Here is a 14,979-nt window from a genome sequence, read left to right on the forward strand (position 1 = left end):
ATCCACAACACAAGCTCAACACTTGGCTTACTGAGTTTTAATCTGTGTGACTGTTAAAAAAAGGTGTTGTTTAATGCTAGAGGAAAGCCTAAGTTATGATCAGGAAGGTTTATAATACTGAAAAGAAAATGGGTAGAAAATAGTGAGAAACATTTTTGTTACTGCTTGTGTTTTCCAGCCAGTGCTTTGTTATCTCATGGAGATTTACTTTGGTCCCTATAATATCTTAAGCCCTGTACTTTCCTACGTCATTCCTTCAACTTAGGTCAAGGTGAGCAGCATTTCTAACAGGGCTTGTGAGTTCTGACACTCCTCCTGAGTATTACATGAACAGGACAGTTGTGTTTCTTGGTTATTTCTGCTGGCACCTTTTGGTCTCAAAGCTCTTTGTGTCAGTCAGCATCCCAGACCCCAGGGAGCAGTATCCCAATTGCAATGGCAGGGATGGCAGGTTTAGATTGTAAAAGAAAATGTGACAAAATTACCCTGGATAAGGAGGGTTCTTTATTACCTTTATTTCATTCTACATCTGGACTGAAAAGGACCTCCTGGGCTGAAGAATTGTTTCTCTGCTCTATTGTGCCATTATGTGACACAGCATCCATTTCTGAACTTGTACCAGCAGCTTTCAGAATTGCTGGTGGAAGGCCATTTCTCTTAGTCCTGATAAAATTTATTACTGGTTGTTTTACCCTCAGCTGTTCTTACATCAGCATTGTCCTTCAACTTAAACAGTCCCCTTCCATCAGCACTCACATTTGCTTTTATCACCTTGAAGTGTTTGTAGATACCATTCACATTGTTTATTAAATAACCCAATATTCTCAGTGTTGTTTAACTCCAGGGCATCTTAGCCATTCTCTCCTGCATCACCTCCAGAGGTGACTGGATCTTTAAGAGAGGTCACATTATGTTTTCTGTATTCACGTTGTATTTTCTTATTTCTAAACAACCTATTTGTTCTGATAACTCTTGAGGACTGTGTTGTGCTCTTATGATTGTATGAAATATTATTCCTGACTAACCAGAGGATTCCACAAGTATGATTTCCCCATCTTAGGATGGAATTTCTGTTAAGAGCACAAATTTTGAATAAAATTGTGCTGTACTTCTGTATACATTTACATTTCAATTCTTAAGGAACACATAATCAATTATAGGTTTTCTTTTTTCACTTTGTCTTCCTTGGGCAGATATCTTGACCTAACCCCTCTCAGATTTTGCCCATCAGTTATGTCCTGAATTACCACTTGCACCAGAACCTTAAAATCAGATCTGAAATTTTGTTCTGTGTTAAAGGCACAGTTTTCTGTTTGTGAGGAGTAGAGGTAGTCAGAGCAGTCATCTGTCTTGGAGCACCTTAGATCCTGCTGATCGTGGGGAAGTTCTACCCATTCCCTCAGGTGTGTGGCAGTAGAAACTGAAATGACCAGTGTGACATCCCTTGGGATTGTGCCTCCCTTTATCATCTGCTCCTGAAATTATCTCTTGCCACAATCTAGCCTGGGGCATTCATGTTTCAAAAGCAGTGTTGTCTTTTAAGAAAATGAAGAGGGAAAAATCCAAGGGGTTCAAGTCATCACAGCAAGTAAGGAAATCTAGTTTTATGCCTCATATGAAAGCAAGCAATGTAAGAAGAAGCTTAAGCTGAGAAACTAACTTCTTCCATATCTTATTGGCTAAACTTCTGAGGCCAGTGAAGATTGCACATGTGCTTGTTTTAGGTAAAACTTGCATATTACCAATACAGATAATTAAAAAATGTCAGTTGTCTTTGAGTCAGGAATGAAATTGTGGCAATTACTGTAATTTTTTGAGAGGTGTCAGATGAAAAGTGCACTAAGACTGTAGGTAATGAGACTTAGACCTTGTTGAAGAGTTAATGTGGTTGTTTGAGTCTTGCTCTGTTCTTTCTTTGCATTTGCAATGGCTCAAGGAGCCTGAACTGATTTTTAAGACAGCACTGCTTTAAGCCAGTAGTTGATGAAATGACAAGCAGGACTCCTTTCCAGCCAGAACTGGGGTTGATTCTAGGTGAGTGGGTTTAGTCCACCCTGTAATTGCATTACATTTTCAAAAGGCTCTTCTCAAGAAAAAACCAGAAATGTCCTCATTAGAATCTAAGGCAAAATAGATGTCCTTTATTTTTATACCCTCTTCTTTATATCTTCTTCATGTAGCTGATTCCAGGGTAAGAGCTGACACCTTAGGAAGTGAAGAGGATCCTGACTCTATGGATCTAGAGATCAGAACCTTCTGTTCTCTTCTAAGGCCTTCTGCATTGAGCAGAGCACAAGAAATTCAGGCTTTAAGAGGCTCTCAGATTACTGCTTTTGTATTTCTAATTTCTAAACTGAAAATGTCCTTAAATTTTAAGTTCTTCTGGGCTGAATAATTCTTCCCCCAGACCTACTCCCTCCATCCCAAAAACCTGTCATGGGTGACTTGTTGGAGATGATCTGTTTCAAAAGAGAAATCTGTGCCTGAAAAAAATGTCCAGAATCATTCAACTCCCAGACTGCTAATTTTCCAACCTTAATATAACCAATTTTCTATTTTTAGAAATCCATATTTATTTGTGTGTTGAAAATCCATCCCGTGCTGATTAGCTGCTCTCTCAGCCCGTTTGATTTCCTCCTCACACCTAAAATCAGTTCTATTCCTATTAGGTGAATGTTCACTGTAAGTTTTGAATTTTGAGAGTGTAGACATACACTTTTCAAAAAGAAGACTGATAGCAGAGAAAATAATATCAAATGTGTTGACCTGGATTTCTTTAGCAGCACTGAACCCTGATTTAGATATTAATGACTCCTATTATATCATGCATTGGTAATTTCTAGATGTTGGAAAGCGAAGATGGTGTTTTCAGGGTTACATACAGTTCTGAATGAAACCATTACTTTAATTATTATTTTGAATATAAATTAAATATAGTGTGTATATCTCATGTACATAGCAAATCTTATCATTCATTGGGAAAATATTTCCTCCAAGTATTTAACTGAAGTGAATGAAAATATACAAATTGTCATTCCACACCAGACTTGTACTGGTTTGTCTACCCCAGTGTCTCCTTGCCAGCAGCAGATATGTGGGACTTTAAAGAACAGGACAATAAAACTCTTTTCTTTTGCCTCTGGCAATTTATGTCTTGAAAACTCTGAGAAAGAAGTGGTGTCTCATGTTTAATAATTCTACATGGATTGTTATTTCATGGCTTTTTTTGTTGGCTTTTTGAGCACATGTAAGTGAGTAGCCCCAGAGATTTTCTCAGTTTAATGATTATTTTGTTTGCTTTGGACCTGTCACCTGTGACTTTCACATGAGATCCCTGGGTCAGGAGGCATTTTGGACACTTGGTATCTCATCACTTTCTCCACAACACTTGGAACTTTATCACTTGCATATCCCTCATTTCTGTTTTCCAGGCTTAATAATCATAGTTTGTGTTTATATCCTCCTTTGGAGGCTTCTGATTCTCTCTAAATACTTCTCCATTATCCCCTTTTTGAAATGGAAGGACAAACATAGTGAATGATACAAGAGGAGAATTCCACACGAAGTTACACTGAAGGATAATGGTGTTCTCTCTTTGGGTCTCTGCTCTTTTCCTGTTAGTTCCTATCATTTCATGTATTTTGTTGACCTCCACTGTGCACTGATCTGATATTTTCATAAGACTCTCCACGAGTCCCAAGTCCATTTGACTCCCAAGATCCATTTCTGGGTAGCAGTTGTCAGCTCACAGTCTGTCATTTATGTGGAAAATTGATGCTGTTCCCCATATGCATCAATTTAGATTTATCTGCATTGACTTTCCTTGGCTGCTCTACTGCCCAGTCACTCAGTCTTTTATGGCCTTTCTGCAGTTCTTTATTGTAACCCCTGTCTTTAAAACCCTGAATAATTTAGTAGTATCTGTAGACATTGTCATCTCATCCTTCAGCCCTCTTTGCAAGCTGTTTAAGAGCAGCCCAGCCAGCATGGATCAGTGCTGGAACCTGCTATGGGAATCAGCTGGTTTGATGTGTTCTCTATAATAATGATCTATATAATAATGTAGCCTTTGCTAAATCCAGATTACACAGTTGTAATGAGCTCCAAGAACAGAAAGGACAAAGTAATTTCTGATAAGAGGTAAAGTTCTTACTGTGGCCATGATGTCATTCATGTGGATTTTCAGAGCTGTTCTGGTGCTGAATGTTGTATCCTTTTACAGGAGTAGACTTGAAAGACAACTTTTTCTTTTTATTTCCCATCTTAATCTATTTAGCTTTTCAAAGTCATTTTAGCCACTAGAAGACAGAGATTTAGTATTTTAAAATACAGAGATTTATAAAGGACTGCCCATCAAGATCCTTGCTATCTTGGTACAGAATATAGATACTTTCAAGTCATATTCTATATGGTCTTGTTTACTTTGAGACTATTTTGGCATTTGTTTCTTCTGAGTTCAGTGGGCCTCAGCTGTGTAAGTCTGGGCAGCTCTGAACTGCAGCAGAGCCGTGTGAGTGAGCAGGCATTTCATGGATAGGAAGGCCAGAAGCAGAATTTACCTGCACTTAAAGACCAGATAGTCCATGAGATGGAAGTCAAAGCATGAGTAGTATATGTTTATCTTCAGACATCTTAGTTACTTAGTTATTACCTTTTGAGCCATTTTTACTTTTTAAGTTCATTTCAGTCAGGCTTTTCTGAAGAATTTGGGGCAGTAATCCAATGGCATACATGAAGGAAAAACCACAATTCCTGGTCAGACATGGATAAAAATATGATGTAGTGTTCAATAAGAATGGTAGGAAGTGTAAAAATCTGAATGATGGTTCAGATGTTATACTGTGTGAAAGGAGTTGCTGAAAAACATGGAGCAATGGATTTCAGCTGATAAAATTAAGGAGATTTTTTGGTCAAGATTTGGAAATTTTTGTATTTGAAACCTCTTCTTTAAAAATATCCAGGCCTGATGTAAAAAATATGATGGTAGTAGACTACATCTCTTGGGAAAGTAATCCTGCAGGTAATTTCCTCATTTCTAAAAATTTGCACCTCATTTACAACCTGAACTCATCTGGTTTTAACCTCTAACTATTGGATCCCATTACAAATTTTTAGACTTATAGACTTTATTTAATCATCAGTTAATTCCATTTTTTTCATAAGCCCAGATCTTACCCAAAATGAACCAAACCTGAATTTCTGTGAGGATCAGAGCTATTAGCTGATTAAAGTCTAACTTCTACAATAAAGAATTAAAGGCTTTTTACACTGCTGGTGCTCTGAATTCTCCATCCTATTGCCTGTTTTGCCCTCGGGTCGCTGGTGACTGTGCCTGATCAGTTCTGGAACTTCCTTCCCAACACCCACACATACAGTGCTCTTCTTTCTTCCTTTTTAATGTTCTTAGCAAGATTTTTGTTCACATAGAGAAGTAGAACCTGATGTTTCTAGAATATCACACTTACCAGCATGTGTTGAAAATAGAATTCAGAAATAGGCACAGCTGCCTCCTTTCCTTTCAACGCTTTCCCTACAAACATGCAGTCTGGTGGTGTCACCTGTGGTGTTACCTGTGTGCAGAGTCACAGACTGAATGATAAACCTGAATCTCTGGAGTTTGGAAAGAACAGGAGAGTTCCCATCACAATCCTGACTACAGCCTTAAACTGGAATGAAATGTGTGTTGGTTGTGGCATCGTTGTCCTGAAGAGAGTCATGGCTTCTGCCCACAAGGCCCTCGGTGAACTCCTTCATCTCAGCCTGGCAGAATTGCAGCTGCCTTTGTGGATTTTCATCTGCAAAACGCTGCTTTGCAACCTGAGGGATTTAAATCAGCTTTCAGAGCACCATCTGTGCTAAGGATGTGCTGCTGCACATCTGCAGGTGCTTTAGCTGAGTCAATCCTGTATCATCATCCTTGAGGCCTCATTGGCATCTTCTGTTGCATTTGATCTCTGACTTCTGCTTTAATGCTTTTCCCAACTCCTTCATGTGTCACCTCAAGCCAACAATGATTTCCATATTTTAGCTACTCATTAATACATTTATTATTTTAAATCAGTGGCTCCATCCTACAGATAATTACTTCGCATTGGTATTTTAAGTAAATATGTTTTTTCTTGATATGTTAGAAAAATGATTTTTAGAGTTTAAATATACAGTTACAGAAGTGTTTGCCAATAATGTGGTTTAGAGCTTCTCACAATATTTTAAATTATGACCTTTATGTTAGAAATGTGGAATATTTCTGTCTGTTCCAGTTGGAAATGGGTGTTGTTCTATTACATATCCCATTTTATGATGAGGGTAATCAAAAACGAAGGAGCATAAAGACATGTTTTCTAAAATGCAGACCTGTGAGCTGGAGCAGTACCTGCTGGGGTGCCTTTAGCAGATGGCAGAGGCACGTGGGCTGTTTTCTGCACAGGGTGATTGATGGCCAGGCCATTCCAGGTGTGACATCATTGCATTCTCGCTACAAATGTGCTGTAGTTTTCTAGAATCCATTCAAACGCATGTGCTGACATCATTCCCTCTCTGCCCATCGCTTCCAGATTTAGAAACTCCTGAAAGCACAGCGCTGGCAGTGATAGTTTTTAAAACGATTTCATTTCAGCCAGCACGAGGTGTGCAGAGTCGGGCTGTGGCTTCCCGGGCTCTCCGGCAGCGCATCCCAGCAGCCCGGTCCGTCTCCGGTCGCCATTGGCGAGGGGAAGGGTGCCCTGCCCCACCTCCACCGTGCTGTGTTTCATCACTGAGAAGCAGACGGCACGAACAAGTGATTATATGGGCTGGGAGGCCGATCCCTCCCCGCTATGGAGCGGAAAGGGACGCAGCCGATGTGCTGTAGGCTGGGATTCAACAGCCAAACCCCAGCAGAGAACTGATGGAGGGTGGCAGGGTGGGAGCCCGGCTGTCCACGCTCACCATTGGTTTCTTATTACGGCATTCTCCCCCGAGAGGCTCCCGGTGCCCAGGCACCCCCTCCTCCTCCTCCTCCTCCTCCTCCTCCTCCTCTTTCCCCTCCTCCTCCTCCCGCTCCCAGCCCCCTGTTTCCCACCCCTTCGTGGCTGATGCTGAGCGAGCGGCAGCGCTGGTCACGGAGCAGGGATTGCAATGAGCTCATCCTTTTCTCTGTGCAGCCTCACAAGTGCCCGGGCTCCGCTGCCCTTCCTGCCGCCGCCCCCGGCTCCCGCACACCCGCACGGCCACTGAGCCCTCACAGCTCGCCCTTGCTTCGCTCCCAGCTTCCCTCTGCTCGTTCCCTGCCATTTTCCTGCTTTTTATGTGCATTTTTATATCCATGTTTTCTCTGGTTTGTTTTTCAAATCTCCTTCGGACTCTGTCTGAGCCAGCTCGGTGGATCATATTTTTCCTCGATTCTTAGCAAAGATGCTTTTCTCCTCCTGAGTGGCTCAAGGGGCGTTGCTGGAGCGGCCATCCAAACCCATTCCAGAGACTGGAGGCTGGCTCTCCTAACCTTGCACTTTTGGAAATTGCTGTCCACAAAGCCTGTTCTTCTCACTCTGGATACTTACTACTTACTGCTCATGGAAGAGGGGGTACCTTGCAAAAGCCCGGCTGCCAAGCTCACCCCACCTGCCAAGAAGTCCCAGGACATGCATGACGAGAGGAGCAAGCTGGTGAATGAATACGCGTGTCGGGTGCTGGAACTTCTGGGCATGGGGCATCGTCTCTTTGTGCCTCGGCTGCTTGCGGTGAGATCACCTTTCCGTGAAATTAATTCCTTGGGAATTTGCCATTCTCCCTCCCAACACTGCCTCTGCCCCCAGGAGGGATGAGAGGGCTCTTATTTTTTCCTCTCAGCTTCTCATAATCCATCTCCTAAGCACTGAGTCCTTCTTTCTGATGTTAGCTCAGGAAGGCTGGACACCAGTCCTGCTAATGGGGACCAGTGCCACTCCTTAAGTAGCTTGAAGGATCATCAACCAGGGCTGAATCATAAAAAACCATCTTTCCTAAATCCTTGAGTGCTTTTGTTCTCAGTGCTGTAATGATTCCAGATAAGCAGTGTGCCCAGTCACCTTCTAGGTATTGACGCAAAGTGCATTAATGGTCAGCATTTCAGATTTTATACTTTGGACATCGCAGATTGGCTTTAAAGACTCATCAAAAATCAAGCTGTGGTGGTGCATTTTGGCTTTCTGCTGTTTCTGTGTTCGGTTTTGGAAAGGCAGTTGACAGTATGTAAAAAAGTTGAAAATACCTGTGTAGAATTATCTGGGAAATAAATTGTTAAGGGTGTTTTCATCCATCATGGCAAATGCTGTCTGTGTGGGGGGTGCCTGCAGTTGGTGTGCCGTGTTGTGGCACAGAGAACACGCTTTTATCATTTCTCCTGCTGTACAAAGCAGCCTCTAGCCCACAAAAGGGTGGCAAATCCAGGAGTCAGTGCCTGGTCCTGTCTGGGTCTGCTCAGGGTGTTGTAACCACGCCTGGCTGCAGCTCAGAGCATCTCTCTGTCCATGGCCTGCCACACCAGAATGGCATTTCTGTGGGATCCATGGGAAGACAAGTCCTTTCCTGATCCCCCTCATTTCCTATGGTGCCTTTCCTTTATTCCCATACCCATATTGTGGTTATCTACAGTGACTTGTCCATTTTTTTCATATTACTGAGCCCATCTCGGTGCTCCTCAGGATTCACAGAAATCCATGTGCTCTGTGTGTTACAACCTGTTCAGTGGTACAAACAGTGTGGGTGGTTGGAACACTGCATCCCTACACTGGGAGATGCCAAATAAAAATCAAAAATTCACAAACTCCTCAATTGCTACAGTGCAGCTGGATTTGGGGATTTACAGGCACTTGTAGAATTGAGTCCAGTCCCTGATCATGCGTGGTTTGAGCTGTTGGGTGTGTTATCATTATTCCAGTTATCTCCCAGTGTACCAAAGCACTCATCCTGCTCTTGGTTTCTCGGGCAAGGGCTGCCAGATCACTCTGAATTATGCTGTGATGAGCTCTAAGGAAAGCAGAGACAAAACCACCAAGCTCTTTTTCACTTGACTTAATCGGGCTTTGTATCTGGCTCTCCAGATGGAGAACACCAGACAATTTCACATCCCTTATCTTCCAGGCAGTTTTGATTTGCTGAGTGGCATAATGCCGTTTATTAAAAGAGAAAGAAAGAGTTTGAAAAAGGCAAAATAATACAAATAGTGCTTTGTGTTATGAGAGAGACTTGATTTGTGGAGTGAATGTGATTCCCTGTCAGGTTTTATTAGCTAAATGTATCTCTCCTGACATACAGGCCTTTTGGCACACACCCTTCTCAGAAAAGAGAGACTGCGTTCTGATAATACGTTAAAAATGAAAAATGTCTGAGGACCAAGAAATTTTACTTTAATCAGAACTGTTTCATAAAATTAAGCACTTTTTTTTTACTGTGCATAGCTTCTCTCTCTGCTGTGGTTTTAGGGATAAGTGCCTGGGATGGGTAGAGGATGTGTCATTGCAGTGTTATGTGATAAATGCAATCTATAACCTTTATGCCAGTCTTAGAAAAATTCTGATCACCTCCTCAGCTGAGCACACTTTTGGGCAGATAGGACAGCACCAGTTCTGTGGGGGTTTACTCCCTTTGGGATGACCCAGAGTGGGTGAAGCCAGGAGCTTTCCTTACCCACTGGCATCAGTTCTTCATGTGGCAGAATGAACTTTGCCATGGAATTCTGGAGCTACATAGAAAGGCAGGGGTGGAGTGTTGAGCAGAGGGACATCACTGAGTGTGCACCAGATCAGTGCTGTGTTTGTGGATCCCAACTCTCCACTCACAAACAGAAAGGTGGCTTTTTTTCACAGCATTTTTGTACCATTGTCTTATTAAAAGGATAGGTTTTATTTAGGAGAGGAAATGTTTGATAACATAGCTGGACATAAAAAATGCCAGCAAAGGAGTTTAGTGTATTGCCCTGGAAATGTGTTCCAATTTTACTGCAGCAGCACAGTTTTGTCCACCAAAACTCCCCAGGCCTGGAGCCCAAGTTTATCCAGCACAAAAGGTCGAGATCTTCCTTGGTGAAGAGCAGCTCTCAGGTCTGTGGCTCATGTGAAAGGGCAGCACAGAGCAAAGTCATGCAACATGCAGCGCTGCAGTCTTGCTTAAAAATAAATAGCTTGTGTTGCTTGGTTTTACACTGTGTATATTTTTTAAGAAATTAAAACCAGAAAGTTTTTTTTAAGTTAAAATCTGTGTGTTACAGGCTTTAAATAGATACTTCTATATTATATATATATATATATATATATATGTATATAAACACTATGTTCTAAAAAGTTGGAGGATACTTACGAACATTTTGAGTGCCCCAGAAGGAAATTTAAATGGTAAAGCATGGACATGTTTTTTTTCAGTTTTTAACTTCTTGGCCTCATTTCTGACACATGTTCATTAAAGTGTAAAACAGGTGGTTTATGCTCACTGACATTCTACAGAAATCTAAATATATACCCAAAATTCTATGGAAATAAAAAATTTTTATCTGTTTGCATGAAGGTGGAAGAACGAAATGAAGGATGTGCAGTGTGGTTCATCCAAAATTTCTTCTGTTATGTTAGTTCCCAGGTGGGAATAGGACTTTTGATAAAATCAGTAATAAATGAAGCTGCAGAATTAATAATTGAAGACAGAGAAGTTAAATTAAAGAAAAAATCCAAGGTTTTTCCCTTTGTCTAAATCACAGTTTCCTAAATATTTTGGGAAAGTAGTAGTATTATTTACTAAAAAAAAACAAAAACAAAAACAAAAACCATAATTTAAGTCTCTCAAATTCTGTTCTTTCTTTTTGAATATCTGCTGTTTTTCCAAATCTTACCTTTAGATTTGAAAGCTTTGCTAATACTTATGGGAAAAGGCTTTTCCTACTTTTCATCTCATTAATTTAAGATAATTATATGACTGTATTGAAATACTTAAGTGATATGGGAAGAACGTTTGAGGACATATCTAGTCAAACTGAGAAGGCAAACTGAGCCTTTGGGTCATAGTTCTGACTGAATTTCCTTGTTTGCTTGGGTTAGAAAATAGATTTTAATAAAAAATATGTTTATTTAAAAATAACATAATAATAAAAACTTTCCTGAAGTTCCCAAATGCACAAAAATGCAATGCACCTGCCAAACTGTAATGATTAGCTCATTAAACTTACAGATGGTTTGGTAAGGGAAATTAGCTGTTTAGAAATCAGCTGTTGGTGAGTTTCAGGAGTTGAGTGATTTCAACCAAGGATTTACAAATCTCCGCCTCTCAAACAGCTGCCATAAGTTTCCAGAGTTATCTTTATTTGATTTTAGTCACAAAATGTCAATAAATGTGAATCCTGGCATGTCAAAAGTTCTACTTTTCACTTTCTTTCTTGTGATTTCAATACTGAAACTAGTATTTTGATGAACAGATTATTTTAAGGAAATGAAAATATTCAGTGAAGTAGAAGGAGCTGATGAGCCTGAGCTCTATCACTCATTTAACCAACCTGTACAATGTGATGGTTTGCAGTTTTCATAACTAGAATCTTAGTTCAACAAACTGTGTTAGAAAAGTTCTTGTTTCCATGATCTTACAGGATTTTCATTTCATTTTTGACTATAGATTATTCAGCATGGAGAACTCGAAGTTGTCAATAGTTACAGTTTAATAAATGTAATTTGTTTGGGACTGTTAAAAATAGTACTATAACAGTGATTCAAGCAGCGGCCTAGGAAAATTAAATCTGATTTGCAATGTTTTACATAGAATTGCTGTAAAGGAGGGGAAGAGGAGGGGGATTGGATATGCAAAAGTATCCCAAGAAGGCAAATTGGCAGTGTAATTGGGAAACTTGTTTGAATTGGGTAGTGATGGCAGATGCCAACACGGCTGAGAACAAAGGAAGAGAGATCCATTTCTGTGAGCTGCGTATTGGAATTGATTTTTTTCATAATATCCATTAGATTGGATATTAGTAAATATTTCTTCACTGAAGGGGTGGTCAGATATTGTAACAGGCTGCCCAGGGAAGTGATGGGGTCACCATCCCTGAAAGAATTCAAAAGATGTGCAAATGTGGCACTTAGGAACATGATTTAGCAGTGGACTTGGCATTCTGGATAAGTGCTTGGGCTGGATGATCTTAGAAAGCTTTTCCAACCTTAACAATTCCATGATCCTATGAAACCTGTACTGCTATTGCACCATTATCCACTGAACTTCCCTGGAAGCCCTTGGTTTCCAGCACACGGGTTTGCCAGTGGTGCTGGGCATGACCAGCTGCTCCCACCACACTCAGCAACTTCCAACAACCAGCCCATTGCGGGTTGATTTGGCTTTAAGTATGGCAACAGCATTCATAACCTCAGGAAAACTCATCCAGAAGTGTGATGGTGACCATAGTGGATCTAATTCATCCCATACCAACTGCCCCAGCCTCCTGTCAGCACGTCAGCCTCGTCTGATTGAGCCTCAGCCAAGTTGTGCGGCTGCCAAAGGATTGTGGACAGGATCAGATGTGGTGGTTTGTAAAGCTGAATGTTTCTGGTCAGCATCCCCAAGACAGCTTTTCCTGGGTCCCTGCAGTGATGACCCAGCAGCTTCTTTGGCAATGAGCAACGGGAGGATCAAATGGATCTTGGGTGAACTCAATAAGGAAAGAAAAGAGCAGAGCTGGACATGGACTTTGGAAAAGGGCCTGGAGTGACAGGACAAGAGGAAACGGCTTCAAACTGCCAGAGGACTGGGTTAGATGGGATACTGGGAAGAAATTCTTCTCTATGAGGGTCACAGTGCCATGGCATAGGTTGCCCAGAAAAGCTGTGGCTTCCCCTGGATCCCTGGAAGTGTCCAAAGCCAGGCTGGATGGTGCTTGGAGAAACCTGGGATAATGGAAGGTGTCCCTGCCCATGGCAGGAGGCTGGAATGAGGTGGCATTTAAGATCAGTGTAGATCTCCACCATATGAGTATCTATGCCAACAGAGTTTTCTTTACTCTTTTCTGGGTGAAAACCCTTGAAATTCACTTTTTTGAGATTATGTCCTGAATGTCATCAGGACCTTCAGCTTCTGTGAACCATTTAAAGGAACTGCTCCAAGACTTGGGATTTGGTACCTTCTGAATCTCTTGGTGCAGGTCTTAGTAACCTGGAGGATGAGTACATTTGTCCCTGTGAATCACATTACTCCATCAGTGGCAGGAGTGGATTCATGGTGAATGTGTAACATCTTCTGACCTTTTAGCCTTGATGCCACTGAGAGGTCCAGGAGTATGGGAGGTGTAGAAATAAGCACATAGAACATTTTCTGGTATGGTGTTCTTTGAGAAATTGTGTCATTGACTTCATCACACTGACTTACTGATACCTTGTATGAATCATGTGCTTCTGCTCTTCATGTGTGTGACTACACATACATTATATACTTTGTTTCTTTAAGGCAGTACCATGACAATCAGATATGGTCTAATGCACAAGCTTTCCAGGAAATACAATAATTTCTCCTAGGTTTTTGTTGTTTGCTTGGTGGTTTTTTTTTTGCCTCTTCACTGACATCTTGACAGGCTGAGCCAGAATCTCTTCCTTACCTGGCAGGTATAGAAGGATAAAATCCATTCCCATGTTGCAATCCTATGTGCTGCCCTGCTTAGGATTCCTTGGATGGGCTTTAGTCTCTGCTTGTTTTATGAAGCAGAGTTAAGAGGGCTGATTTCAAGGAGGATGACTTTGAGCTAATGTGAATATTGGTGGTCTGGAATGCATCCAGTAAGTGACAAATCAAATAGAAGAGCGTGACTGCATGTTCCCAGGGTTTACTGTAGTTCCCTGTGTTTAATTGCAGACCTCCAAAGAGGACCTTCTACAGGCTGATTTTGAAGGAGCTTTAAAATTCTTCAGGGTTCAGTTGCCCAAGAGGTACAGAGCTGAGGAGAACGCCCGGAGACTCATGGAACAAGCTTGCAATATTAAGGTAAGGGTGGACTTCATTGCTTCTCATTCACCTGGGAGTTTGTACAGGAGGAGTAAAATGCAACATTAACAATGGCAGTAGCATGTGGAAAGTAAAAAAAAATTAAATCATTGGTTTATTGCTTTTTATATATGTTTGTATAATTGCATGCACACCTTCTGTCTTTAAAGAAAGTGAGTCTGTGACCTTTTCTCTCTTTGTCTTCTTGGGTATAAGCTAATAATTAAAACAGAAAAACAGTGCATTATCAACAATTATCAGAACTCACTAATTTGTTGTTTTATAAACAGTGATTGCAGTAAACCAATTAATCACTGTAAGATAATTGTACAAACAAAGCTCAGATATTATTTGTTTAGCTCAGAAGCAGTTTATCTGCTGAGTGCTGTGTGTAATACATTTGAATTGGGGTAGAAATGAGTTTTGTTTGTATATCAAGCTTACCAAGACAGAATATGTTTTTATATTCTATCCTACTCAAGATTCTGCTGTCAGAAGTCAGGCTACTCTGAACATACTGACTACAAGTATTGGACTTGAACCAAATCAGAGAAGCATGACTGTGTGCTGTTAAGGGTTGAAACCTGTTTAAAATGGATGCAGAGGTTCATGAAGTGGTTATTTGGAATGTCTGGGATTCTTTTTTGTTGGAATATGTATCACTGTGGAGGGGCTTAATGTTTGATCTTGGAGAAGAAATGTTTTTGTCATTTCTTGGACTTTGAGCTCTGATGGGTAGTGCATGTTTGGTGTGGCCCAGTGATGCATAGAGAACATCCCACCAGGTTGAATGTCCCTCCAACACTCTCCCTCTTTTTCTCTCTCTCAATATATTTGTTAATTTCCCTTGTGCTGCTTAATTTCATCGTTTATTAAGCAAGGGCTTTGTCACTTCTGGTTAAAACACTGATCTTAATGAAAAAAATGGTGTTGCCATCTGAATGTTTAGTCCAGCCAAGGAAAAGAGCATCTGTGCAAACAGTTTAGTAAAATTGTACTTGAATTTCAACTCTGCTGCTGAAA

The 14,979-nt window shown here is 40.9% G+C and overlaps 1 protein-coding gene across 5 annotated transcripts in view; it reads left to right on the forward strand.

The window, feature by feature from the left end:
• Window positions 1-14,979, forward strand: part of RABGAP1L (RAB GTPase activating protein 1 like) — a 229,893-nt gene that overhangs the window by 160,944 nt on the left and 53,970 nt on the right. For 4 of the 5 annotated variants that reach the window (XM_058843200.1, XM_058843202.1, XM_058843199.1 and 1 more), the window contains one exon: window positions 13,828-13,956. In XM_058843200.1, coding sequence (XP_058699183.1) covers window positions 13,828-13,956 — 129 coding nt within the window. Of the gene's footprint in view, window positions 1-7,535; window positions 7,719-13,827; window positions 13,957-14,979 lie in introns of those variants that run through there. The other variant, XM_058843206.1, reaches the window with a different exon arrangement.

The sequence above is a fragment of the Poecile atricapillus genome, chromosome 7 (assembly GCF_030490865.1).
Source record: "Poecile atricapillus isolate bPoeAtr1 chromosome 7, bPoeAtr1.hap1, whole genome shotgun sequence".
Lineage (NCBI taxonomy): Eukaryota > Metazoa > Chordata > Aves > Passeriformes > Paridae > Poecile > Poecile atricapillus.